The sequence below is a fragment of the Mangifera indica genome, chromosome 3, assembly GCF_011075055.1.
Source record: "Mangifera indica cultivar Alphonso chromosome 3, CATAS_Mindica_2.1, whole genome shotgun sequence".
NCBI classification, from domain to species: Eukaryota; Viridiplantae; Streptophyta; class Magnoliopsida; order Sapindales; family Anacardiaceae; genus Mangifera; species Mangifera indica.
In genome coordinates, this window is record NC_058139.1 from 8097974 (window position 1) to 8122902 (window position 24929).

A 24929-nucleotide genomic window follows, 5' to 3' on the forward strand; every position below is an offset into this window, starting at 1 on the left:
ATGATTATTTTTTAAAATTTAAAAATTTTAGATAGGAGAAATTTTAAGAATTTTAAACTTAAAAAATATGATAAAATTTTAATTTTTAAAATTTTTTTAAATAAAATTTTTAACTTTAATATTAACAAAATTTTCAATAAAAATTGGTTAATAAATAGGTGTTTGAATTTTGTTTAAAATTGGAGGGTGGCACAATTTTAAAATTTTATTATACCCTTGGGTGAAAACAGTTGTTTGACCTATTTAGAACCCCCACAGTTTCATTTTTTGTAATATTGTTCTACGTGTGTCTAGCGTTTACTGGACCTCCTCATCGACCTGAATAACAGCAGGCACCCTAAAGCATCGATTTCATTCCTTCTTCGTCCCGCATTCATTTTCTCCTTTCACAAAACTCTATTTCAGAACCCAGTCGTTCCCTATAAAATCAAACGCAGAAATTTTGTTCGGTTTCGAATAATTACAGCTGAAAAGTTCGCTCAGCGTAGCGCAAACACTGAGAAACACGTCATGAGCCGCTACGACAGCCGCTCTTCGGACTCCAGCTCTTATCGTGAACGTCGAAGGTAACCCTTCCATTCTATCTCTGTTCGCAGTTGTTTTATATGAAGTCTATGTTGTGAACATGGGTTTTGGTTAGGGTTTTACATGTAGAAGTGTAGTTAGGGTGAACAAAAATTGAATGTTGAATTAGTTTCGGTGGATTTGAGTGTTAATTTGTGACCCAGTTGTGGATTCGGTTAATTTTATTGAAAGAGTAGTTTTTGTCGTTGCTGTGATTTGGGCATTAAGGAAATTTAGTGCTTTTCTTTTTTTCTTTTTAGAGCTGGAATTTGGTTGGGTGAAAGGGAATGTTTTTGTTTGATTGATTTTGGTTAAAAATGGATTTGACGAAAGCAGTTTTAGGAGCTTTTGGCGAAAGTATGTATTCGGTGATTTGTCAAGAAGATGTTCAAGTGCTTTTGTTATTGAAAACATGTTTTTTTGGGGAAAGCTCTTCAGGTGCATTTTTAATCTGAAAGAGCACTTTAGCTGAGCATTACGAAACTGATAGATTACAGAGAATGAATTGGTTGAAATGAATTTATGTTGTATGTGATCTTAATTGCCTTAAAAAATCGGAATAGTTGGGAAACAAATCTTGGTTAATGGTAAAAAATGTTGTCCTTGTTAAACTTCAGATACCTATCTGTTTACGGTTTTTTATTTATTGTTTGTGAATGTTGTGTTTTTTTAGTGATTCAGGGTTTGGTGGGTCTTCAGGCTATGGCAGCTCAGTGCGATCCTCATCAAACAAGAGGGAAAACAATGATGCCGAGCCACCAAGGAAGTTAGATTTGGATGGACTGACTCCTTTCGAGAAGAACTTTTACATCGAGGCATCATCAGTGGCTGCGATGTCAGAGAGGGATGTGGAGGAGTATCGACAACAGAGGGAAATCACAGTTGAAGGCCGTGATGTTCCAAAACCTGTCAGGAGTTTCCATGACATGGGGTTTCCAGGTACCTTTCGATTGATTTTGAGATAATTTTTATGTGTATCTTTTTCCTTTGTTTATGCATGAGTTAGGAGGAAGTGAGCTGGAGAGTATTTATTTATAGTTTTTTTCTGCAAATTGTTTATAAAATAAGCGGGAAGTTAAAATTTGCGAGAATATCCTTAATGGCATGAGCTGCGATTCCAGTGTTTTGTATGTGATTATTGATTATGGCTTTCTTTTATTTACTCTATAAGCAAGCACCCTAGGTTGCTTTTTATTTATTTGTAGATGTAACACAATGCATTTGACTGGCATATGTTACATGTGCAGCAGTTCAAGTACACTGTTTCACACCTTTGATGTATAGAATACAGTTGATTGCTTGTTTCTGATTTTGAAGATATGCTTTTTTTATCAGTTGTTATTAATGGAATTTTCGATGTTAGTGTCTTCTTAATGTTACACTGGTAAGGGAGTATTTGCAAATGATTGCAACATTATATGTTATCTGTATTTTATAGTTTATAAAAATAAAATCATACTCCATGTGCATATGATGATTAAGTTTTTTTTTTTAAGTCAATACTAATAGAAGAAGATAGTTAACTTTAATCCTTGAAAAGTTTCTGTGTCAGATAAAAGAATTGTTTTCTTAAAGACTATTCACTGGAGCGCACCTGCTTGACTGCAGATTATGTAATGCAAGAAATTACAAAAGCTGGCTTTGTTGAGCCGACAGCTATACAATCTCAAGGATGGCCCATGGCTTTGAAGGGGCGTGATCTTATTGGAATTGCTGAAACAGGCTCGGGAAAGACACTTGCTTATCTTTTACCCGCAATTGTCCATGTTAATGCCCAGCCATTTTTAGGTAAACTTCTAATATGAGAGAGGTGCAAATATCTCAATGTGAATTTATTTCCTTTCATAATTTGTTCATTGGGTAGGCATAATTATAGTTCTTTTCTCATATTTTCCAGCTCCAGGAGATGGCCCAATTGTGCTAGTTTTAGCTCCAACACGTGAGCTTGCTGTTCAAATACAACAAGAAGCTACCAAATTTGGTGCATCATCACGGATTAAAAGTACATGTATCTATGGTGGGGTTCCCAAGGGACCTCAAATCCGTGATCTCCAGAAAGGTAGATGACTTCATTATAGTGTTTATGTTGTGGCTTTCTTGCATTCTATCATGTGAATACTTTTTAATTCAGTTTGAGATGATTTATTTATTAAAATTTTATGTGTGAGTTATATACCTTTAGTAGTTTTTACACTTGATGAATGGTTGTGGGGTGGTAACACCATTATTATATTGATTGTTTGGCGCAGGTGTTGAAATCGTCATTGCTACACCTGGGAGGTTGATTGATATGTTGGAGTCACATAATACAAATTTGCGAAGGGTAACTTACCTTGTTCTAGATGAGGCTGATAGGATGCTGGACATGGGGTTTGAGCCTCAAATACGGAAGATTGTTTCTCAGGTTTTGTCTTTTTCATCCCAAGGATACCCTATATTTATCTATTTGAGAAATATGCTACGATGTGAGTCATGAGCATATTTTCCAATCTCATTCATCTCTTTCCCTTGTCTATCCTCTTGTTGTCTATGGATATTTGTCTGATGTTTTCTTCTGCACAGATCCGCCCAGATCGTCAAACATTATATTGGAGTGCCACTTGGCCTAAGGAGGTTGGGCTACTTGCTAGGCAGTTCCTTCACAACCCATACAAAGTACGATACATTACAACTGCAGTAGTATTCCATGGGCTTCTGTTTTTGGGAACATCTTCTGTAAAAGGGTTTTCAACTTATATTTTACCATCAGTGCACTTTCAATCATGACATATCATTTCATTTGTTAATGGGCTTTTAGTTTTGAGGTATTTGGGCCTTTTTTAAGATATAGTGATCATGTCTACTGTACATGATCTTCTTAAGTAGTAATTATTCTTTACGACTGTTGCTTTTTGGAATTCCAACTTAATTGTTGGGGAAGAGCTCTTACTTATTTGTCTTTCCTTTGGCTTACCTCAGGTGATTATTGGTTCACAAGATTTAAAAGCTAACCATGCAATACGCCAACATGTTGACATTGTTTCTGAGAACCAGAAATATAACAAGTATGGAACCCTTGATTTTGTTCTCAAGGGATGTTTTCTTCTTTGTACACCGTAGAGAGCTTTGTAAGATTTCTAAATGACCTATCTTGTATTCCAGATTGGTAAAGTTGCTGGAGGACATCATGGATGGTAGCCGAATACTTATCTTCATGGATACTAAGAAAGGTTGTGACCAAATTACTCGGCAGCTTCGCATGGATGGATGGCCTGCTCTCTCAATTCATGGAGACAAAAGTCAAGCAGAAAGGGATTGGGTCCTTTCAGAGTTTAAAGCTGGGAAGAGTCCCATAATGACTGCAACAGATGTTGCAGCTCGTGGTTTAGGTATGTACCTTCTATGTTTCATGTCCTTTATCTTACTATGGGACCCTTAACTTGACCACGAAGTTGGGATAACAACCAATCATTATTTTGTTAAAAACAGAAAATTACCATCTTCATCTTTTGTTCCATTGTTCAAGCCTTCTAGTATCTTATTAGATGGCTTCCACATATTTAAAATCAATCCATTAAACTAAGCTGCAGTGTTCCTTTATATTTGCTCTTGGGGTGACTAGCTTTAACATTTGCATTCCGTATTCTGGTTTGTGGCAGATGTCAAGGACGTAAAATATGTGATAAATTATGACTTTCCGGGATCTCTTGAGGATTATGTTCATCGCATTGGTCGAACAGGAAGGGCTGGGGCAAAAGGAACAGCATACACTTTCTTCACAGCTGCAAATGCCAGATTTGCAAAGGAACTTATTACTATACTTGAAGAGGCTGGACAGAAGGTCAGTCCTCAATTGGCAGCAATGGGGCGTGGTCCACCTCCTCCATCAGGTCAGTTATATGAGTTAATTCTCTGTTACAATGCATGCATAATGAATGGAGATTGAATATTTCCAGTGTTTTCCGTAGAACTGAGTGTAAACCCTACTAAATTGGCATTATGTAATCGTGGCCATTGTTGTCTTTTAGTACTCAAATGTGTTTGGTGCTATAAATTGTGCTCCCTGTGATGATGATCTGATGGTTTCTCTAGTGGCTCTATTTGAGGGGAAAGACTTCTGGTGTAGAATTATAAATGATTTATCCAAACCATGAATTGGTCATTTTGACATTTTTACCTGATGTTTGTCTTGGCTTTCTGTTTGCCTGTCAATACTCCTACTGACTAAAATCTTGTTTATGTTGTCTACTGAAGCAGGGCATGGGGGTTTCCGAGACCGCGGTAGAGGTTATGGTGGGGGTCGCTCGTGGAACTGACTTATGATGGGGACTGTGAGCTTAGTAACCAATACAAAGAAATGGTGGCTATTGCAGCTTGCAGATTTAGGTGTTCTTATTCCTAATATTTGACTATTTTCTTTTTCCCAATCGCTGTTTTATCGGCACAACTGCCTTTAGAGTCAGAGGCCATTAGTGTTACTACTAGATTCTGTAATATAAACTGCCAAACTCTCTGTACACTCCATTTGCTGAAAGAGCATTATTTGTTCATCATAGAATCCTGAGCATTATAGTCAAACTAACTATTTTCTCGGTTTCAATTTGTGGCCATAAACATCATATTCTATTTATAAATGTTTCACAGAAGACAGGCGAAAATGACGGTCGTGAGGTGGTAGGATGGTTAGGCGTGTGATCTGCTCACACAATTTGAGGTTCAATTCTGGATCTATAGTTGGTAAGCATCCCACTTATGGCAGATTATGCCCATCGATTAGGATTGTCCGTCATTGCCATCAACCAGAAGTGTACATTACCATTGACATATGTCCCTGCCGTTATTCATAGAGGCCTTAAACTAATATCCGTTATTGTTGTCAAAATTGAATTGGATCACTTGCTCGCCAATAATCCTGAATTCTGTAGAGTCAATAGGAGGTGTTCATTGATGAAAGTGCCTTCTCTTCATTGCCACCGTTGGTGGCTCAGCCTCTGTGGTGGTGCCGCCTTTGCCTACCCAGTGTAAACAGTAAATAGATGCAAGGCCCATTTAATTATTCGGGGTACACTACTGGGCCAGAAACCTAAACCACCATAATAATGTGCATTAAATCATAAGATATGTGTAAGTTTAAGAGAATTTAGATCTGAAGATGAACATAATTTCTTAGAAAATATAGTTCTTGGGATGGTAAAAAGGGATGCTCTTTTGGAAAATTTAAAGGTGCCTAAGGCTAAGGTAATCTAGCAAATGAAAGAGTGGACGCATTAGGGTTATGATGGTCCAAGAGGGAAAGGGGTGAGGATGGACCCTAGGTTGGTTCAAACTGTCTGTCTGTCACACAATCTAAAGGAATCACGTCCTAGCAACACCCTTTTGGCAGGCTATTTTGTACTTGGTGCTACATTTGGTTGTGCCGTCAACAAAAATGGCGAGAGGTGGGAGGGTGAGCCAATGGGTGGACCAAAGGGATCTTGTGACATTGACCTAGGTTAAGAACATGGGTTTGGTCTCATCCCAACCAGCACCAACATTACGGATTCTTTGATGCCAGTTAACTATTGTGGGCATGTCTTTGTTAACTTATGTGGCAGTACCATGGCTTAACTGTCAATGTATTGATCTCACAAAACTTGGATCGATATTGCAAAATGATTCTATTAATTAAAACCTTACTTTTTATATTTGTTTGTAGAGATAATGGGTCGTATTGAGTTAATTTTAGCACAGTCTATCATATTACAATCTAGATCTATAACATGACTCAAAACTTTTCGATTGAATCATACTTAAGCCCACATATACAAATGTATGTATGTGACATACTTATTTATAATATAAATAAATAAATAAAATATCTTGTTAAAATTCTGTCATTTTTACTAATTACTTTTGAGTTTTTTTTTAGATGGTTCCACTTTCTTTGTTTTTTTTCTTTTTTTGTGTCGTTCTATCTTATGTTTAGTTTAATTTATCATGCAATGAAATTTCCTCGTTTGATAGGGCCAGATATACTACAAAATATAATGAACAATTTTTTAAAAAGAAACATACAAAATTATTTTCAATTATTTTAAATTGAATTGAATTAGATTTTCAATTTCTTAAAAATTAAAGCATTTTCAAAAAACAAAAGGCCTCTAGGCCCAAATGATTCCGAAGGGGCATGGAGATGAGCCCATGAATCAAGCAATGAATAGAGGAGGCCCATTAGAGTCAGAGAATAAGATTGAAATAAAATGTCACATATAATTAGAAAGTGTGGATGGGGACCGAGAATCTTTGTGTTGGGTATGGACAATAGAGTCATTTGGATTTTTCCAAGAAAGTGATGGAAATTTTTTACCCTTTGTTTTTCCTCTTTTGTTTAACTTTTCTTAATTATTATATACACAATCGTGACATTTAATAAAAATATATAATTACAAGATTTGAAATTTTTAAAAATTTATTAATATTTCATTCGAATTAAGTTATGAACTGACAAACTTATCAAACCATCCAATATTAAACTCAAACTTAATTCATTTTTAAACTTACAGGTGAGTAAATAGAGACTTGAGTTTATCAATAAATAAATATATGAAACAAGTTTTTGGTACATCGTCTATGATGATTTTATTTTATATCAGCATCAGATAAGGTTAGAGTTGCAAAGAGAAAATAATACACAAATAAAAATATAAAATACAATATCTTACAAGCTATTTATTTTATTTGAAAATAAAATTGTTTTCACCTTCTTTTTTTATTTGAGTAATTTTATAAAAAAAATAATTATCCTATATAGCCAAAATCAACTTCACTTTATGATATTTTATTAAAAAATTGATGATGTATATTTTAGAGGGTTTTTAACAAAAATAATTTTTCAATAAAATTATATTTATCTATTTTGAATATACAAATAGATAAACATTTAATATATATCACAATATGATTGAAGAATTTAAATTAAATATAAATTAATATTTAATCATTTGATGACACATATATATTTATACTTATTTATGTACTTAAATAAATATGCATAGTATTATTAATGCATCTTACAAAAATTATTCACTTCTTTTTATGATATTTGGGTGAATACATACAAGTATGCCAAATATTTTCAAGATTTTCTTCCATTAATTTCAAAATAAAATACCCAAAAAAACCAATTTCAAAATCATCAATATCAACTGCAAATCTTAGAAAAATTATTTCTTTGACTCAAGGCAATTAAATGTCCTATACTATTTGAATTGAACCCCAATAATCAAAACAAAATATTTTACAATAATTGTGGACCTTTTTTTTTTTTTAATAATATTCACCTTGTCTTAAGATGAAAACAAATACACAAATTCCTGACTTGTTGCCAATAATTTCACATTCTACTATTCTATAAAGGCCAAAGGACTATTTTCCACCCAAGGTATGCTACATTCTCAAGTTTTTTCTATTAACTTTGACAATACTAAATACCTACTCATAAACAGTTAAAATTAACGAAACTATAACCCTTTGAAATTTTATCTCTTTTGCCCTCCTAAACTTTAAAAACTAAAGTTTCCCCCAACCCAAATTTTCAAAAATTGTATTTCTCCCTTAGGGTTTCCAAACTTTCAGATCCAATTTTTTCAGCGACAATTGATGATCTTCAAGCACCTACTCTCCCTCTCTGATGACCCCTCATTCCGATTGTACATTTTCGACACTGTACGACGTCGTTTTCGTCGACGATGATGCCTAAGAGGGGAAGAAGCCACACAGTTAGAAAAAGAAGACGTCGCCTAGAGATCGCCGGTTTTTGTCAAAAAATTCAATCTGAAAGTTTGAAAACCCTAGGGGGGAAATATTGTTTTTAAAAACTTGGGTTGAGAGAAAATTGTTAGTTGTTAGGGTTTTGGGGTAAAAAAGAAATTAAATTTAAGTTTATTTTTAATATTACAGGTAAAATGATGATTTTGCTCTTGAATCCGTCAACCTAGCATTTTTTTTAACATTCCATGGGTAGGTATATGGGTTAACAGGGGGAGTTTGCAGAAAAAACATAACTTGGGTGGGAAATAGCCGTTTGGCCATTCTATAAATAATTGAAGCAATTTTGAGTGGGAATGTGAAAGGACTTTTGATAAATCAAAGCTGCCATTATTATTACAATTATTTATAGCTGTGATGAATTGAAAGAAATGAGGTGGCTTCATCATGTGTTGAAAATTTTGGCTATGGAGTTGGGTGACGAAGAAGTGGGTAGTTGAATTGGATGGTCAATTACAACTAGTTAATACCCGAATTACCCATTTTTAGTTTTCACAAATTGAGATTATATTTGGGTAAGTAGATACTATTTCTGAAAATAAAATTATACTTATATAATTTTTTATATATAATCTATTGTATTATAATATAATTAAATAATTTTAAATTAAAAATAAAATAATATAAATAATATAATAATATAATATTATATATTTAAATTATATTAAAAAAAATATGCACATATAATATTGTTAATGTATTATACACTTGAAAGTGATTAGGGAGGGACTATGTATAGACTCATCAAGTCAAAGTTAGGCTATAAAGTATTGGTAGATTGCAAGATATAACACCCCTACTCTATTTAATTTTTACTAAATTTGTATGAGAAAATGTCTTTAAATCTTTAAGAGATATTTTGATAGAAATAATTTTTGATTATTTAAATATCTTTTTATTTTTATTATTATTTTATATTAATTAAATCTTTAAGATTAAAATACTTTTGTTGCTAATTATTTTCAAAATTAAAATTATAAATACATATGAAAGTGAAATAAGTTAAAAATATCATTATAATTTGTCAATATAAGGCTACGTAGTTTTACATTTTTGGGTGGAAAATAAGTTATTTAGTAAAAAAAATTAATGAAAATGCTAGGCTTAGAAAAGGGGTTAATTTGGGTAATCAAAATCTTTTGGTGATTGGATGCCACACTTGCGCCGCAAAATGACTTGTCCGCGCTCCATTTTCACTAACATTCATCTCACGCGCTCTTTATCTTTCAGAAAATAGTAAAATTTTCTAAAATTCTTAAAAATTGTAGGAATCCATTGTGACATAATCGCTGTGAAAAATTGAAAATTACTATAATAATTAACCACACGCGCTTCATGTGCACGAGTAAAAATCTACCAAAAATTGAATCATCCCATCCCATGCAACATAATAAATTTCCACATTTGAAAAATTTATGAATTCTCTCGTCTTGTTCCTCCTTCATCACGCGCTATGGTGGCGCTTGTGGCACATTTTCTTTGCATTCGCCGATATTGTCTCGGCCGACGTCATCGGGATTGAGTTTAAGAATCTTTGTGCTTTTTCGAAGACAAGAAACTGCTTTAAAGCAATTATTTTTTCATTGTTTTTTAAATAAAGTTTTCAAAAACAAAAGCATTATAAAAAAAAAAAACTATTTATTAATATGAAAAATAATTAAAATAATCTCATCTTCAATTTTCTCAGTAGTAATCATTTGTCGTCATTCAAATTAGTATTCACTCGAATTATTATTATTTATTATAAAATTTTTATTATTTTAGATTGTATCAAAATTATATATTTTATTTTTGATTAAAAAATAAAAAAATAAAAAAATAATCTCAAAATCAAGATAAGAGATTCTTAATAACTCTTGAATCATAAATTGCATATTTTTAATTATTTTTAATTCAAAATTATTATCAGTATCCAATAATTATAAGTTTTTATTGTTTTCTTATATATTATTTCAGATTATAAATTATCTCAAAATCAAGATTTAGAGATTTTTAATAACTCTTGAATTGGAAATTACATTATCATTATAAAAACTTTACCAAATTAGTGAATTTTCCTATCCAAAATTCCATTTCTTGATATAATTATAATATCTGAAATATATATTTGACATTAAACTAATAAATAAAAAATATAATATTTACTATTTATGTAATGTAATGACACGACAGGATAAATATTAGAGAGACATAAATTCCACGTCAGAATGAATCCAGAAAATGGGTCCCACTTTTTTTCATGTAATAAAGCGGCTATAAAGCACTTGTTTTTAGCAATCGAAAGACTGTGCCAGCACTGAGAAGCCTCCGGCTCCAGCCCCCCGCTAAAACCAAAAGAAAAAGGGAGCGAAAGAAAGAAAAATAGACGATTAGCTTGCTAGGTTTGCTTCTGCCTTGTCTCTTTATTATTATTTTTTTCCCACAGAAAACAAGCAGAATAAAGTGTGTAAAAGAGAAAAATGTTTTTGCTTTGTTGCAGGCAAGCCACAAAGACGGCTCGTTTATTTCTTTTCATTAAAAATCAATGGTGGTGATGGGGTCCTTTAAGAAGGAGGACGGCCGGTCAATGTGTACTGCATTTGCGTTTCTTCTGTTGTTGGGTTGTTCCAGCTTCCTTTTTAGTGCCGTTGAAGCCTCTGTGTCTTATGACTCTAAGGCTATCACCATTAATGGTCAGAGGAGAATCCTCATTTCTGGATCCATTCACTACCCCAGAAGCTCACCTGAGGTAAATGTGCTTTTGCTAGAGTTTTCATCTTGAGTTTTTAAAGTCCCTTTTAAGTTTTCATTTTTAACCATCTTGGTCTAAATTTTCTTCATTTATGAGTTTGTGTTGTTGCAGATGTGGCCAGATCTTATACAGAAAGCAAAAGATGGAGGCTTGGATGTGATTCAAACTTATGTTTTTTGGAATGGTCATGAACCTTTACCTGGACAAGTAATGCGAATAGTTTCACTTTCACTTTCACTTTTAGTAAGGATTTGTTTCAGAATTTTAAAGGGCTCTTCACTTCTTGTCCTTTTGTCTGCAGTATTATTTTGAGGGGAATTATGATCTGGTGAAGTTCATAAAGCTGGTAAAGCAAGCAGGCCTTTATGTGCATCTCAGAATTGGTCCTTATGTTTGTGCAGAGTGGAACTTTGGGTAAATACTTACATTAATGCAATTTTTACGATTAAAAAAGTGACCCAACTATTGAAATTTTGGGAATTTAAAGCAAAATTTCCTTTTACGTTTTCAGGGGTTTTCCTGTTTGGCTTAAATACATTCCAGGAATTGATTTCAGAACAGATAATGAACCTTTTAAGGTTAGTCTCTGTTCTTCCTTACACCTGCAGTTCCCTTATGTCTCATTTCATTCATGTGTTTCTTTCTTTCTTCTTCTTCTTTCTTATTTTTTTATTTTTATTTTTTTGTGAATAATGTGATCTCTGAATTTTGTAATGGAGGCACAAATGCAAAGATTTACAACCCATATTGTCAATATGATGAAAGCTGAGAGCTTGTTTGAAACTCAAGGCGGCCCGATAATTCTATCTCAGGTTGTTAAGTATTACTTTTAGGTGTTCCCAATCTTTAAGCTTTCTTATTGTTTATAAAATATGGATGTTTTCTTGTTCTTGTTCTTTATTTGATGGCATGACACTAACCAAAGTATCCCTCTCTATCAATTTAATGTAACAGATTGAAAATGAATATGGACCCTTGGAGTATGAAATTGGTGCTCCTGCTCTTGCTTACACCCAATGGGCTGCTACAATGGCTGTGGGTCTTGACACTGGTGTCCCATGGGTCATGTGCAAGCAAGATGATGCACCTGATCCGGTGGTTAGTATCACTGAGCTTTTTCTTCTTTTAGCTTAAATTGTCTATTACTTTTTTTTATTCAATATGTTGCATATACAGCATTGATGTTCTCATGTTATGGTTTCACAACCTTAGTGGGGTTGCTAGTTTATAGTTTGTTGTCTCTTTGCTGGTCTTGCATGAGATAAATTATTATTATTCATTACACTTTGTCTTTATTTTGTTCCCTTTTGCCAATGGAGATTGTAATGATAGATATCTCACCTTGTCTCCTCCCTATTAATTAAGTCATACTGGTCTCAACTTCTGTCAACACAGGTGGATGTTAAGGCTAATAATAACATTTTTTCTTTCTTGCTTTTGGGATGCTAGAGAACTAAAAATATATCTAACCTGATTATTCAAAAATCAAATTGGTTAGGCTTATTTCTTAAGTCTTGTCATTTTATTATTGTTCCCTTTGGCTTATGCTTTGAGTTATATGTTTTAGTGTTTTTATTTAGCTTTATATTTTATTTTGACAGATTAATGCCTGGAACGGTTTCTATGGCCACTACTTCTCTCCGAACAAGGCTTATAAACCCATGATGTGGACTGAAGCCTGGACTGGCTGGTAAATTTTATGCTTTTTACCTTGGATTCATTTTCTGTTTATCTTCCTCTTATTCTAGAACACAAGTTCATAATCTTCAGGTATCTCCGGGTTAACAATTCAGCTATTTCTTTATTTTCCCTCAAGGTTTACTGAATTTGGAGGAGCGGTTCCACACCGACCAGTTGAGGACTTAGCGTTTTCAGTTGCTAGGTTTATACAAAGCGGGGGAGCATTTATTAATTATTACATGGTAATTCAATTATTGCTGAATTTTACAAAGCAGTTAAATCCCTGGACTAGCTGACTGAATTTTGTACTACTGTTTTTTAAATTTCAGTATCATGGGGGAACAAATTTTGGCCGGACTGCTGGAGGTCCTTTCATGGCTACTAGCTATGACTATGATGCTCCTCTGGATGAATATGGTATGCAAGTAGGTTTAATCTGTTATTTCTTGAAGCTTTTTGCTTCGAACAGTCCAAAATCTTAAATAGATGTTATGCATCTTTTAGCCTTGAAGATAAGACAGATTTTATGATTCAAGTCCAGGTTCTCTGGATTGATGATATGGCCAGATTATTAGGAGACTGTTTCTTTTTTGTTACTCTTGTTAGGATTTTTATAAGTTAATATAGTTGCATTATCATAACTGAGAAACATCTCCTGTTATGAGGTGGGTCCTTCCTGAATTCACTTGTTCTAGGATTGTCTTTTCCTTCTCAAATATGTAATTGAACCATACATGATTTTTCTCTTTAGCAATAATTAATATGTTTTGCATGTGTGAATGATCACTGTATTTTTATACTCTATGCAGGATTATTTAGGCAACCTAAATGGGGCCATTTGAAAGATTTGCATATAGCAATAAAACTGTGTGAACCAGCTCTAGTATCTGCAAATGCATATGTGATACCACTTGGAAACTCTCAAGAGGTTAAACTTCTCTTTTCTAATTAGTAATACATATCCTCTTTCTAATGGTAATATGGATTTGGAAATTAACAGTGCTCCTGAATACAGGCTCACGTTTTTGAATCAGAGTCTGGCGCATGTGCTGCATTCCTTGCTAACTACTATGAGAATTCTTTTGCAAAAGTATCCTTTGGAAATAAGCATTATAATTTGCCTCCCTGGTCTATTAGCATTCTGCCTGATTGCAAGAACACTGTCTATAACACTGCAAGGGTTAGAAAAGACTTTTGCTAAATTGAGTTTCTATATATTATTTAGCAAGGCTTGCATGCTTAGATTGATCCTTTTTGAGCATTTCGCAATAAAACAGATGTTGACATTTACAAGAAATCTCTGTCTAGGTTGGTGCCCAAAGTTCAATGATGAAGATGACTCCTGTTCCTATGCATGGAGGATTCTATTGGCAATCATTTAATGAAGAGCCAGCCTCATATGATGACAGTTCATTCACAGTGACTGGGCTGTTGGAGCAGATTAATACAACTAGAGATCTCTCTGACTATCTATGGTACACGACTGAGTAAGTTATCATACACAATCACCTCTTCCTATTATTTTCCTTTTTTGTGCATTTATAAATAAATATATTTGTGTTTAAATATCTTGTTTATGATTGGCTTTATCTTCTTTTATATATTTTATCATCCATCCACAGCGTTAACATTGATGCCAATGAAGGATTCTTGAGCGGTGGAAACGATCCTGTTCTAACTGTCTTATCAGCTGGTCATGCTTTGCATGTTTTTGTTAATGGTCAACTATCAGGTGGGTGCATATTTTTGTTTGAGGGTGTTCTTGGACCTTTTCTGCTATGCACTAGGGAATACCATAGAAGTTTATATCCCTTTTTCTTTTTGGTGATCAGGTATCTTATGACATGTACTGCTTGTTATAAGCTCAGTCATCCTTCATTCTTTGTCTTATTTGTCTTAAAACATTCACTCTTTTGGCAGGAACCTCCATTGGGAGTCTAGAATTCCCAAAACTTACTTTTAGTCAAAGTGTGAAACTGAAAGCTGGAATCAACAGAATTTCACTTCTAAGCATTGCTGTTGGTCTCCCAGTATGTCTCTCTTTCATTTTACACACACATCTTACTTTCTGTTAGCAAAATCTATACAGATTGGTTTTAACTATCTATTCTTGATGCTGTTTGTGCTTTGAATTCAGAATGTCGGTACACATTTTGAGAGATGGAATGCTGGCATTCTTGGTCCTGTTACACTAGATGGTCTCAATGAGGGTAGGAGAGACTTGTCATGGCAGAATTGGTCCTACAAGGTTTGTTTTCCACCACAGAACTTTGTCTTCTCTCACTGCTCCAGCATTCTAGACATTTCATAAATTGAATGATATGAATCAGGTTGGCCTTGAAGGAGAAAGGCTGAGGCTTCACACTCTCAGTGGTAGTTCCTCTGTTGAGTGGACTCAGGGATCCTTTGTGGCTCAAAAGCAACCACTGACTTGGTACAAAGTGAGTATCTTAAATATCACTAGAAGTGAAAATTTTAATGTTACATGGTCCATTGTAGTTTTATACAAGATAAATCACTGAAGACAGTCAAGTTTCTAATTGACATCTTTGTCTTTTCCAGACTACCTTCGATGCTCCCGCTGGTGATTCTCCTTTGGCTTTAGATATGGGCAGTATGAGTAAAGGTCAAGTGTGGATAAATGGACAGAGTGTTGGGCGTTACATGCCTGCATACAGGGCATCCGGTGATTGTGGTTATTGTAATTATACTGGAACTTATTATGAGAAGAAATGTGTAAGCAATTGTGGAAAGGCCTCTCAAAGATGGTAAGAAAAACTACTTTTGAAGATTGTTCATACATTATGACTTCTTATTTCTTCAAGGGATCCTTGATTTCTTCTTGACCAACTGGCCAATAATGTCAGGTATCATGTCCCTCGGTCATGGCTATACCCAACAGGGAACTTTTTGATTGTGTTTGAAGAATGGGGGGGAGATCCATATGGAATTTCTTTGGTTAGAAGAGAGATAGACAGCGTATGTGCTTATATATATGAGTGGCAGCCAACCCTTGCTAGCTATCTGATGCAAGCCTCTGGTAAAGCCAAAAAACCCCTGAGGCCTGAAGCTCACTTAATGTGTGGCCCTGGCCAGAAGATCTCATCAATAAAATTTGCTAGCTTTGGAACACCTGAAGGGGTTTGTGGAAGCTACCGTCAAGGAAGCTGTCATGCGTTCCATTCTTATGATGCTTTCCAAAGGGTATGCCATAATATTTCTTACTTTATGCATGCATCTATTCGAATAATCGGACAACTCCTCCATTCCCATAACTCAGCTTTGAATAAAGTCATCTTGTTTTGTTAGTCTGAATACAGGTTCCTTAAGTTTCCCTTTTTTCTTCCTGAATAATTTTTTAGTGTACCATTTTAAAAGAAAATGCATCAAAAACCATGGCTCTTTTTGTGTTTCTTTTTTCAAAGATTTTAATTAATGACTTTCTCTTTATTCTTGCAGCTTTGTGTTGGACAGAACATGTGCACAGTAACCGTAGATCCTGAAATCTTTGGTGTAGATCCATGCCCCGATGTAAGGAAGCAACTTGCTGTAGAAGCTGTTTGCAGCCGATGACCTGCTACATCTCAACTTACTGAAATGGACTAAACAAGGTTCCATTTCTTCCCTACAATATAGCATTTTTTAATTGACTATTGTTTACACATCCAAGGTCACTCCAACCATTTGATTCGGCTTCTTCCAGTGTGAAGTTGTACAATACAACACCCCACATGGTTGAAAGCCCTTACTGATAGTGAAAATGATCGAGGATAAGTCATGTACATAAATTGGTTTGTTTATGGCTGCCCTACATATTTTATACCATAAGTGGAAAGAGATGGAAGAGGATTTGTCTACGATCCAACTGAGTTCATCTGCCAGTCTTTTACATTTAGATTATGGAGAGGCTCTATTTTCCTAATTTATAATATCTTTCATGTTCCTTGACATGTTTTTGGAAGCAATTCTTTTCATTGCTATGTTCTTGTAAGGAAGTGCTTTGAAATGGTAATAAGATCAAATTCTCTCCAGCTTTCTTTTCTTTCCTTTACTCTTGTGCATATAGTTTTATTATATTAGAAAAGTACTTTTACATAGTCTTGTCAATTGTCACTTTATTTCAGTACTACCAACCAAAATACAAACACTTAAAAAGAAAAAAAAAAAAAACAACATACAGCCATAGCCCATGGGCATCATGTGGGAAAGATAAAAAGGGGAGCATCAACCCAAGCCAAGGTCTTAAAATTTTCTAAAAAGAATCTTAATGCCTTTTAAAGTAATGTATACTTGAAAACAGACAAAAGCACTTTGAATTGTGGAGAAAATAAAATACAACAGCTACACTATTATTCCCAATAGCTGAAAAGAAGTAAAAGTGGTTCCATTTACTAGTGTTTAGTTGGTGCAATGGCCGCATGAAATCGCTATTGGTCTCCTCAAAATCTTTTACAAGGAAAACCATCACACCATTTGATACATGAGAGTTGATATTTTAAGATTAAACTCTTCTGGGTATGATTGATTTACTCTTAAAGGTGACATTTCAAGATTAAACTTATGAAACTGATGTAATAATTGTGATATAATAATTGTGAAACTGATAAATGAATCTGAAGTTTTATCTATTTAATATAGTTAATTCAATTTCAAAAGAATAATCAAACTCAAGTAAAGTTTTTTTCGTAAAAAAAAAAAGAGATGGATCAAACTCAAAGACTATTAGTCAATCGATGATGTAATAAAGTGTCTTGTTTGTTAAAAATTTCAACAAGCTAATAGTAAAAAGGATTGGGACAACTAATATATATATGGTATTCTAAGTTGACTTTTCTTTTGAAACCCTAGTTTAACTAACCTATTTTTCAGCTGAGCCCATGGATTTCATAATACGATGAATTATGAGAAACAAATCATTGTTCTGCCTAATTGATTGAAACATAATCTTGAGATGACCTTATGAATTTGGTCACACGTTTTGGTCTATTGATTGTATATAATATACTTTTGTACCATATAATAACTAATTTAATGAAAATTTATCATAAATTATGGTTCCTCTAAGGTCAAGTTGACAATCCATTATATTTTCACCTACACAAATGTAAGAATTGGTTTTTCTATTGGAGTAATACTATATGTATATATTTTTAATACATAATTTGAGTATACAGAAAATGTGTAATCATATAATTGAATATTATTTTATTTTTAATTTAAAATAATATAATTATATGGGGACATATTATTTATGTACTTAAATTATGTATTAAAAAATTTATACATAATTTTATTATTTTTCAATTGATACATAAATGATAAATCCAATCAAATAATTTTTCAAAATAATATTTAAAAAATACATAAATAATGAACAAAAACTTACCCTATTTATAATATTCAAGTGTAGGATTTAATGGTAACTTGCAATTTTAATACAAGCTAAATCTTAGTTTAAAATAGGAATAAAACACATTAAATATCAATAAAATGACACTTGATAATTAGACTAGAATGAGTAAAGACATTGATGTTTGAAGGTTAACAAACATTCCAAATTCCCTTCAATTTTGAACGAATTATTTTTGAATAAAACAATGAGAACGCTTTAGATGAGATCGATGAAACAAACTCATACTTGATTTCGATCATATCAAATGGACATTCCATGTCTAATATATTTAAGCAAAATATTAAACAACTAAAGAAACGATCATATTTCATCAAGATCAAAGTTTTGAAAACATATTCTCCATAAATTTTGTATAATATTATCAATGTTCAAGAAAACATATTAAATGTTATATTTTTTGTTATTTGTCGTATTTTGTGACACTATCAATTATATTTCAATTAATAATAACTATTTTAATTATTCATTTGAATTTAAAATCATTTTTTGAAAGACAAAATTTGTGTCTTTCTTGAGTTGAACTATTAGAAAACTGTAAATGTAAGTCATGGGTGGTTCTTATGGTGGAAAATAACAAATTGGATGAAGATAACATCGTAATCGTATTTAACAAGAAAGAAGAAAAAAGAGAAACCCATTTGGTTAAAATAGAAGATTCTAAAAATTAAGAAAGACAATGAGATTGACCTATTAATTAATCAGATAAATTAAAAGTTTAATTTTAAAATGCCACAAGTGTCATTTAAACCTTTATTCTTATGTTTGTAATCTATCTCTATTGCAACTAGGACTATCGCTTAGATGTTATGTTACAAAGATTGTGTTCACTTGCAAATAAATGATTATGATTATTTACAAACTAATGTAAGTGGTAGTCTAATTATCACTTATACTTACTAATTTTATTTTTTATTTATTAATTTTATGACTAAAATACCCTCATATTTAATTAATATAATAAGTAATATTAAATATATTTTAAAATAATTATACTTAAAAGATATTTAAATAATATTATTTTATCATCTTTAATCAAATACAATTATTATTTATATAAATTAATTTTTACTAAATTTTCTTAAATATATAATTATTTATATTTCTAATTTTCTAAAAAGATTATTTTTAAAATAATTTTTTATTTTTAATAATAAAATATTACCTAAATCAAATATTTATGAACTGATATCCTATTGCCTCAAAGTCTAATCATTTTTTTTTTTTTCTAGTTTCTTCGACATCTCATACCTATCAAGTTTCAAGCTGTCAAAAAGTGATAATTCTGCTATAATTTCAAAGTTGATAATAACAAGTTGCATGAATAATAATCTTTTAGAAAAAATATAATATATTATTAGTTTCTATCTAATAATCTTTAAATATATTAATTATTTATATATATTAATTATTTTTTATAATAATATTTTATTTTGAAGAATAAAAGATTGTTAGAATTAAACGTGATTAAAATATTATTTCCTAATCTTTGTACTTCGAATCAAATTAAGAATGGCTATTCAAAATGATATTTTCTAACCTTTGTTCTTTGAATTGCCGTGCTGGAAATTCTAGCCGCATACTGTTTTACATAACTTGTAATGAATCTGGAGGATTTGATGTCAATTTTCCAAAATTGTTTTCGCCTGTCACTACACCGAGTATAATATATGTTATCTATTACCTTTTCCATTCCACCATCAGCGGCCATAAACAAACAACCCATCAAAACTCATCTCTTTATAGCATCTTCATCTTCGGTTTCTTCTTTTCTCTTTTTGTAAAACCACACAAACAAAACAAAACCATTTTTTTACACCCATTTGCAAACACAAACAACGAGCTCCACCCACCACCACCACTTTGCTGTTCCTGCTTTGTTACAACCATCGTGATGATGGCTTTTTGGTAAAAAGGTTTCGTTTTTTATATTTATGTTTGTTCAAATGAAGGAACTTTTGGCCATGATGTTGCTCTTGCTCTTAGTTTTTTCTTTCTTGTCCTTGTCCATCTTATTCGTTGCATGTCTCATTATTACCCTCAAGAAAATTGAGCGTCTTGAACAAGTAAAGAAGGACTATGCATTCGCATTGAAAAATTCTTCCGTCAGTCAAGAGCGCGAACATGACCGCACCCGGTTGACGCAGCAGCTGTTTCTTGAGATCTTGCCGGCGAAAACTGCTGCCAAATTGGAGAAGTTGTTCCGCCCAGAAGAAATGTGAGGATCCGGATGGGAACGGGTCGGGTCACGAGAGGGAGAAGGTGAATGAGAGTAGTGGCGTTGTCGGGTCAGGTGGGGATGATAATAAGAGAGTGAAGAAGAAGAAGAAGAAAAGTAGGAAGAAGAAATTGGATTCGAAAGGTGAAGAAGAAAGTAATGGTGAAGAGAAGGAGGGTGAGGAAAAAGAGAAGATAAATTCGGATTCGGGTAATTTGAAACCTGAATTGGTTTGTTTGTACCCGTTTACAACATCAAGTAGTGCAATTCAGAGGAAGATCAAGCAACAGTATGATCATCTTGTTAAGTGTCATGAAAATAAAAAGTTGACACTTGCTCAGGTTATTTTTTTTTTTTGTTTATGTAAAATTTATGTTTTTGATTTTGTAATTTTGATTAGATGATAAGTTTAGTGAGGGTTTAATCTGTTTTGGAAACTGTTTTGTTTGTTTTTATTATCATTATTATTTTAAATCTAGGTTTGGTGTGTTTGTGAAGTTGTGGTAACTTGAACGGTACTTAAAGAATTCTTTATAGTTGCTTGTTCTGTTAAACCATCTTTAAAAAATTGGCTTTAGTCATGTTTGTGCCATTTGGAGAACATAACTCATTTAAAACGTTTCCTTTTTCTTTTTCCTGATATATAACGATATTTTCTGCCTGTGGCAAAAGTACTTAGATGCTCATGGGATGGTGTTTTTTTGGTAAGTATGCTCATGGGATGTTAGCAATTTGCAAAACAAAACTTTTGTCATAACATAGATCTGAGATCATGCAATGGAGACTCTCCATTACTAAATTAAGAGGGAAATGGGGGTGGGAAGTAGTGTTGATAATCCAATTTGTTCTATAGAGTTCCACTCTTTTTCAAGTGGTATTCTTTCTCCTCTTTTGTGTGCATGCATATATGCTTGTTAGTCTTGGTTTACATGTATGTATATAAATCTAATTTTGAAAGATTATGGACCTTTTATTCGATGATAGGATTGACCTTTAATGTGGTAATTACAAAGCACAGCTGTAGTTTATTATCCTGTTGCTTCAGGGCTTACTTATGTGAAGCTGATACTAGTTGAAAGTTTGAAATGCATTCTATTTATAGGATAAAAGCTGTCATTGTGGTAAATATCACTACTAAATTCTTTGTGACCACTTACTTGAAGACTTATTAATGTAAAGCAATTAGGTGAAAATATGAAACACTTTCTCCTGATGTTTTACATCAGACCATCCAAACTAAAAAAAATGTACCATATTGAGTTTAGATTCAGCAAGAAACTTTGCGGGTTCAAAACTTTTAATTCCCCTCAAACGGTCAAGCTTGAGGAAGAACTGTGTTGCACATGTGACATTCCAGTCTCATGCTTGAGAAACAATTCATGGAAAAACTCTCCCTGGAGAACTGAGATTTGATCATCATCAATTTGTCATTTCCCTTTTACTGATCTCCTGCGCTGCATGGCATAAGTAAACTTTGAGTTGTCTTATTGCTTAAGACAATGATCATGAAAATTTTGATAGTGTTTGGGATTGTATTGTAATCACTGCATGAATCCCTTTCTTTCTGTTTTGGCTTAAGATGGTGCAGCACAAGAAGGGAGTAGTACATTGTATATCAATGCAAAGCACGCATTTTTTTTTAAATCTCTTTGTTCACCTATTACATTTTCGTTATATTTTATTTAATGATGCCAAGCCTGCTCCTTGGTTCATGCTGCTTATGTCTAGATTTTAGAATGTGCAAATTTAAAAGAACTTTCTAATTCAATTGGTTCTGATCTGATGATAGACTGATTGCAAAGTTATGCAAATTGTACTGGATGTTATAATTAGAAAATCCTTGCATATGTAAACTAGTTGGCTTTGGAATATTAGAAAATCCTTGCATATGCAAAGCTATGCATATTAATACTGCTACATCTGCAACATAACAATTCTTTATGTGCTTGTATAATGCAGGTTGCAGAATATGCTCATTGTTTGACAGAGGCCAAAGATGAGCTAGAACACAGGCAAGTTAATAAATAATTTCCAAAAGCAAAGTATGTATCTAATCAAACTTTAATATTTGTAGCAAAATTCACTATTTTTTTGTTATTTCTGAAGTCCTGATTATATTCTATTTCCTAATTGCAGTAAATATTTTTCTTTTCTGCTTTTTAATGATTTGTAAATCATGAATGATTCATTCGATTTTCTTACCTAATAGGTTTAATTAGTTTCAGAGCAAGTGTGCTAGAATGTTTTTTAACTCCTATGTGATCCCTTACTATAAGATTTCTTTCTTCTGAAGCTCTCTTTTAAATTTGAAAATTCTTTATTCTCTTGACTCCCATTTTTTAAGTTTTCTATTAATTTCTCATTATCTAACAAGTATTGGCACATCTAAGTTTAACTTCTGCAGTCATCTCTTGAGTTAGAACTTAGATAATTCTACATATTTGTATTACAGGTCGGAGGCCATTAACCGCAAGTTTTCAATTACTAAGGCTCTGCTGAACAAGGCTGATAGATCAACAGTTGATCGCATTCGCCAACAGGTGATTTGTAAAATTTTTTTTATATACTTGTGGAATGGAGTAGGTATCATGTATATTGGTCACTTCTAAAAAGGGATTACTTCATTGATCCCATTAGCTATTCAAGCTAGAGAAGGAACACAAGAGATTAGAGGATGATGCATTTGTCTATAATTGGCTTCAGCGACAGCTTAAGCTTTCACCAGCATACAAGAAGGTAACAAGACAAACCCTTAAGTTGAGATTGTAGTTGATTGCTGGCTGTTAATTTTAGTGGTTCTTGTTTTGGATGCTTCTTGTGGTTTTAGAATATGTCATGATAAGTTCATTATGCATAGCAATATATATTATTAGCTGTAATTACAACATGAAGGAATGGTGCCATATTTTTGTATGTGTATGTGCTGCTGTAACAAATATTATCATATGTGACTTGTGAGGGATGAGCTCCAAAATTGACTTGTCTTTTTAGTTGTGTAACAACTTCGACACCTGTTTAGAGTGATGTAGCACACATGGATTTTTGTTGGTTGGCTGTTTTCATCTCAGGCACTATGCATAAAAGAGGAAAAAAATCTGTCTTTTGTTTTTTCTTTTCTGCCATGTCAGTGGAGCATTGGCTATCAGTTCAACGGTTATTTGATTGATTACATCCTTTTTATACCTGCAATTATTTCTTTCTCATGATTTTGATATCCCTTTATATTTCATTAAAGATGATTGAACTTCATGCCTCCATGGAGGAGAAGGCCAAGTCCAGTGAGTCGACTGAAAGCACAGATACTGAAGAATTTACTGACATTTCTTTCGAGGAACTATTAGCTCAAGAAAAGAAAGATTCGTTTTGGTTTGTTGCTGAAGTTGCTATCTTCTAACAACTTTTAATTTTAGTCTAATTATCATCTCACCACTGCTTATCAATTAACTTGTACTAAAAAATTTCTACATGCAGGCAAAAAAATGGGAGATCAAGATTGCCTCCAGGCTGATGACATTGTTTAGCAGCTTTAGTTAACTGTGCTTAAGGAATCACTTTTTGTAGTATGTATATCCAGCACCTAAACCATGCATTGTCACCTTAAATTTTCTTCTTTTGGGTGCCTATGCTTCCTTTTGTTATTACTTTGCCTTAACATGTCCTCTTGATTTCTCTGTCTAGGTTTTCGAGGGCGGAAACTAGTCAATCCTATACACAATGAAAACGTTGATGTAGTATATACCATGTTCTTGTGGATTTTGGCATCTAGAATTACTAACCAACACAAACATGATATCAGTGTCATCCCAAATTTGTATTTACATAGCTTCTGATGGATAAAATGATTCTGTCATGGAATTGTAACTTGATGTAAAATGTTTTTATCATGATGGTATAACTCGATAGCCATATCGACTGAAGCTATGAACTTGACAGGGTGGTGTTTTCTTCTGGTGTTATAGAATCATGAAATATGCAAAATTGGAAACTCATACAATTTGATTGAGAAGTTTTTGCCAAATACCAGGAGCCCCTCTTTGTTTCTCTTCTGAGGTGGGGTGCATTTAGCAATACTTAGAAGCCATTTGTAAGAAGTATTTATAAGAAGTAAAAAAGTATTCAGTTCCCAAATGGTTGGTTCTGCTATATCTTGGTTTTCTGGCTGAAGAGATTGAATTTTTTTTTTTTTCATTAAATAGATTAATTTTCAGATTTTCGTAAATGAGTGAGTTCAACGAAGAGCAGAGTGTAGAAGTAATTTTTTTATTGGAGAGAGGTTGTTGATAGCTGATGGTATTAGTTGTAAGGATGATAAAAGGAGAAGAATAATAATAAAAAAAAAATAATCATAATTATTAGAAAACAAATTGGTAGATGAACTTTATATCTACAAGTAAATGATGAGGGGTGAAAAATATTTTTTACACTTAAAAAAGTGAAAAATAATCAATTATTCAAAGTTTGGATAGGAAATGTAAACCTCATATGACAAAATTACCAACATAAGCCTGCACTGTTATGTAGGGGTGAATATAAATTGAGTT

The 24929-nt window shown here is 32.9% G+C and overlaps 3 protein-coding genes across 7 annotated transcripts; all 3 read left to right on the forward strand.

Annotated features, from left to right (window-relative positions):
• Positions 1-266: 266 nt before the first annotated feature.
• On the forward strand, positions 267-5098 carry LOC123209933 (DEAD-box ATP-dependent RNA helicase 20-like). Of its 4 annotated transcripts, none has more exons than XM_044628032.1 (10): positions 267-566; positions 1238-1503; positions 2173-2352; positions 2462-2623; positions 2814-2968; positions 3127-3219; positions 3523-3608; positions 3706-3932; positions 4203-4433; positions 4798-5098. In XM_044628032.1, exons 1-10 carry the CDS (start codon positions 511-513, stop codon positions 4857-4859), a joined length of 1518 nt encoding a protein of 505 aa, XP_044483967.1. In that variant the 5' UTR covers positions 267-510; the 3' UTR covers positions 4860-5098. The 4 variants fall into 4 exon arrangements, with proteins under 4 accessions (XP_044483967.1, XP_044483968.1, XP_044483969.1 ...); XM_044628033.1 differs by having other exon boundaries at positions 4801-5098; XM_044628034.1 differs by having other exon boundaries at positions 1246-1503.
• Positions 5099-10624: 5526 nt separating this feature from the next.
• Positions 10625-16791, forward strand: LOC123209956 (beta-galactosidase 1-like). 2 transcript variants are annotated; one of them, XM_044628069.1, is made up of 21 exons: positions 10625-10730; positions 10829-11077; positions 11192-11287; positions 11382-11494; positions 11592-11658; positions 11800-11892; positions 12035-12178; positions 12682-12770; positions 12897-13002; positions 13090-13177; positions 13570-13688; positions 13776-13940; positions 14069-14247; positions 14383-14492; positions 14681-14790; positions 14898-15008; positions 15091-15201; positions 15323-15528; positions 15628-15964; positions 16220-16371; positions 16464-16791. In XM_044628069.1, exons 2-20 carry the CDS (start codon positions 10874-10876, stop codon positions 16331-16333), a joined length of 2562 nt encoding a protein of 853 aa, XP_044484004.1. In that variant the 5' UTR covers positions 10625-10730; positions 10829-10873; the 3' UTR covers positions 16334-16371; positions 16464-16791. The 2 variants fall into 2 exon arrangements, with proteins under 2 accessions (XP_044484004.1, XP_044484003.1); XM_044628068.1 differs by having other exon boundaries at positions 16220-16791.
• A 3521-nt stretch (positions 16792-20312) lies between these two features.
• LOC123211010 lies at positions 20313-24394 on the forward strand (the record flags this gene model as incomplete). Its single annotated transcript, XM_044629509.1, has 7 exons — positions 20313-20729; positions 22348-22400; positions 22841-22928; positions 23026-23124; positions 23624-23767; positions 23860-23948; positions 24067-24394. Coding segments are annotated over 6 exons (864 nt in total), but the record flags the coding sequence as incomplete, so codon positions are not given.
• Positions 24395-24929: the final 535 nt, after the last annotated feature.

What these genes read in the sequence shown, in the direction of transcription:
- LOC123209933 (XM_044628032.1), top strand. Translation starts at nt 511, where the DNA reads ATGAGCCGCTACGACAGCCGCTCTTCGGACTCCAGCTCTTATCGTGAA. An exon ending in TAATGCCCAGCCATTTTTAG is followed by an intron (nt 2,353 to 2,461) that starts GTAAACTTCTAA and finishes CATATTTTCCAG; the next exon opens with CTCCAGGAGATGGCCCAATT. An exon ending in TACGGAAGATTGTTTCTCAG is followed by an intron (nt 2,969 to 3,126) that starts GTTTTGTCTTTT and finishes TCTTCTGCACAG; the next exon opens with ATCCGCCCAGATCGTCAAAC.
- LOC123209956 (XM_044628068.1), top strand. Translation starts at nt 10,874, where the DNA reads ATGGTGGTGATGGGGTCCTTTAAGAAGGAGGACGGCCGGTCAATGTGT. An exon ending in GCCCGATAATTCTATCTCAG is followed by an intron (nt 11,893 to 12,034) that starts GTTGTTAAGTAT and finishes TTAATGTAACAG; the next exon opens with ATTGAAAATGAATATGGACC. An exon ending in TGTTAATGGTCAACTATCAG is followed by an intron (nt 14,493 to 14,680) that starts GTGGGTGCATAT and finishes CTCTTTTGGCAG; the next exon opens with GAACCTCCATTGGGAGTCTA.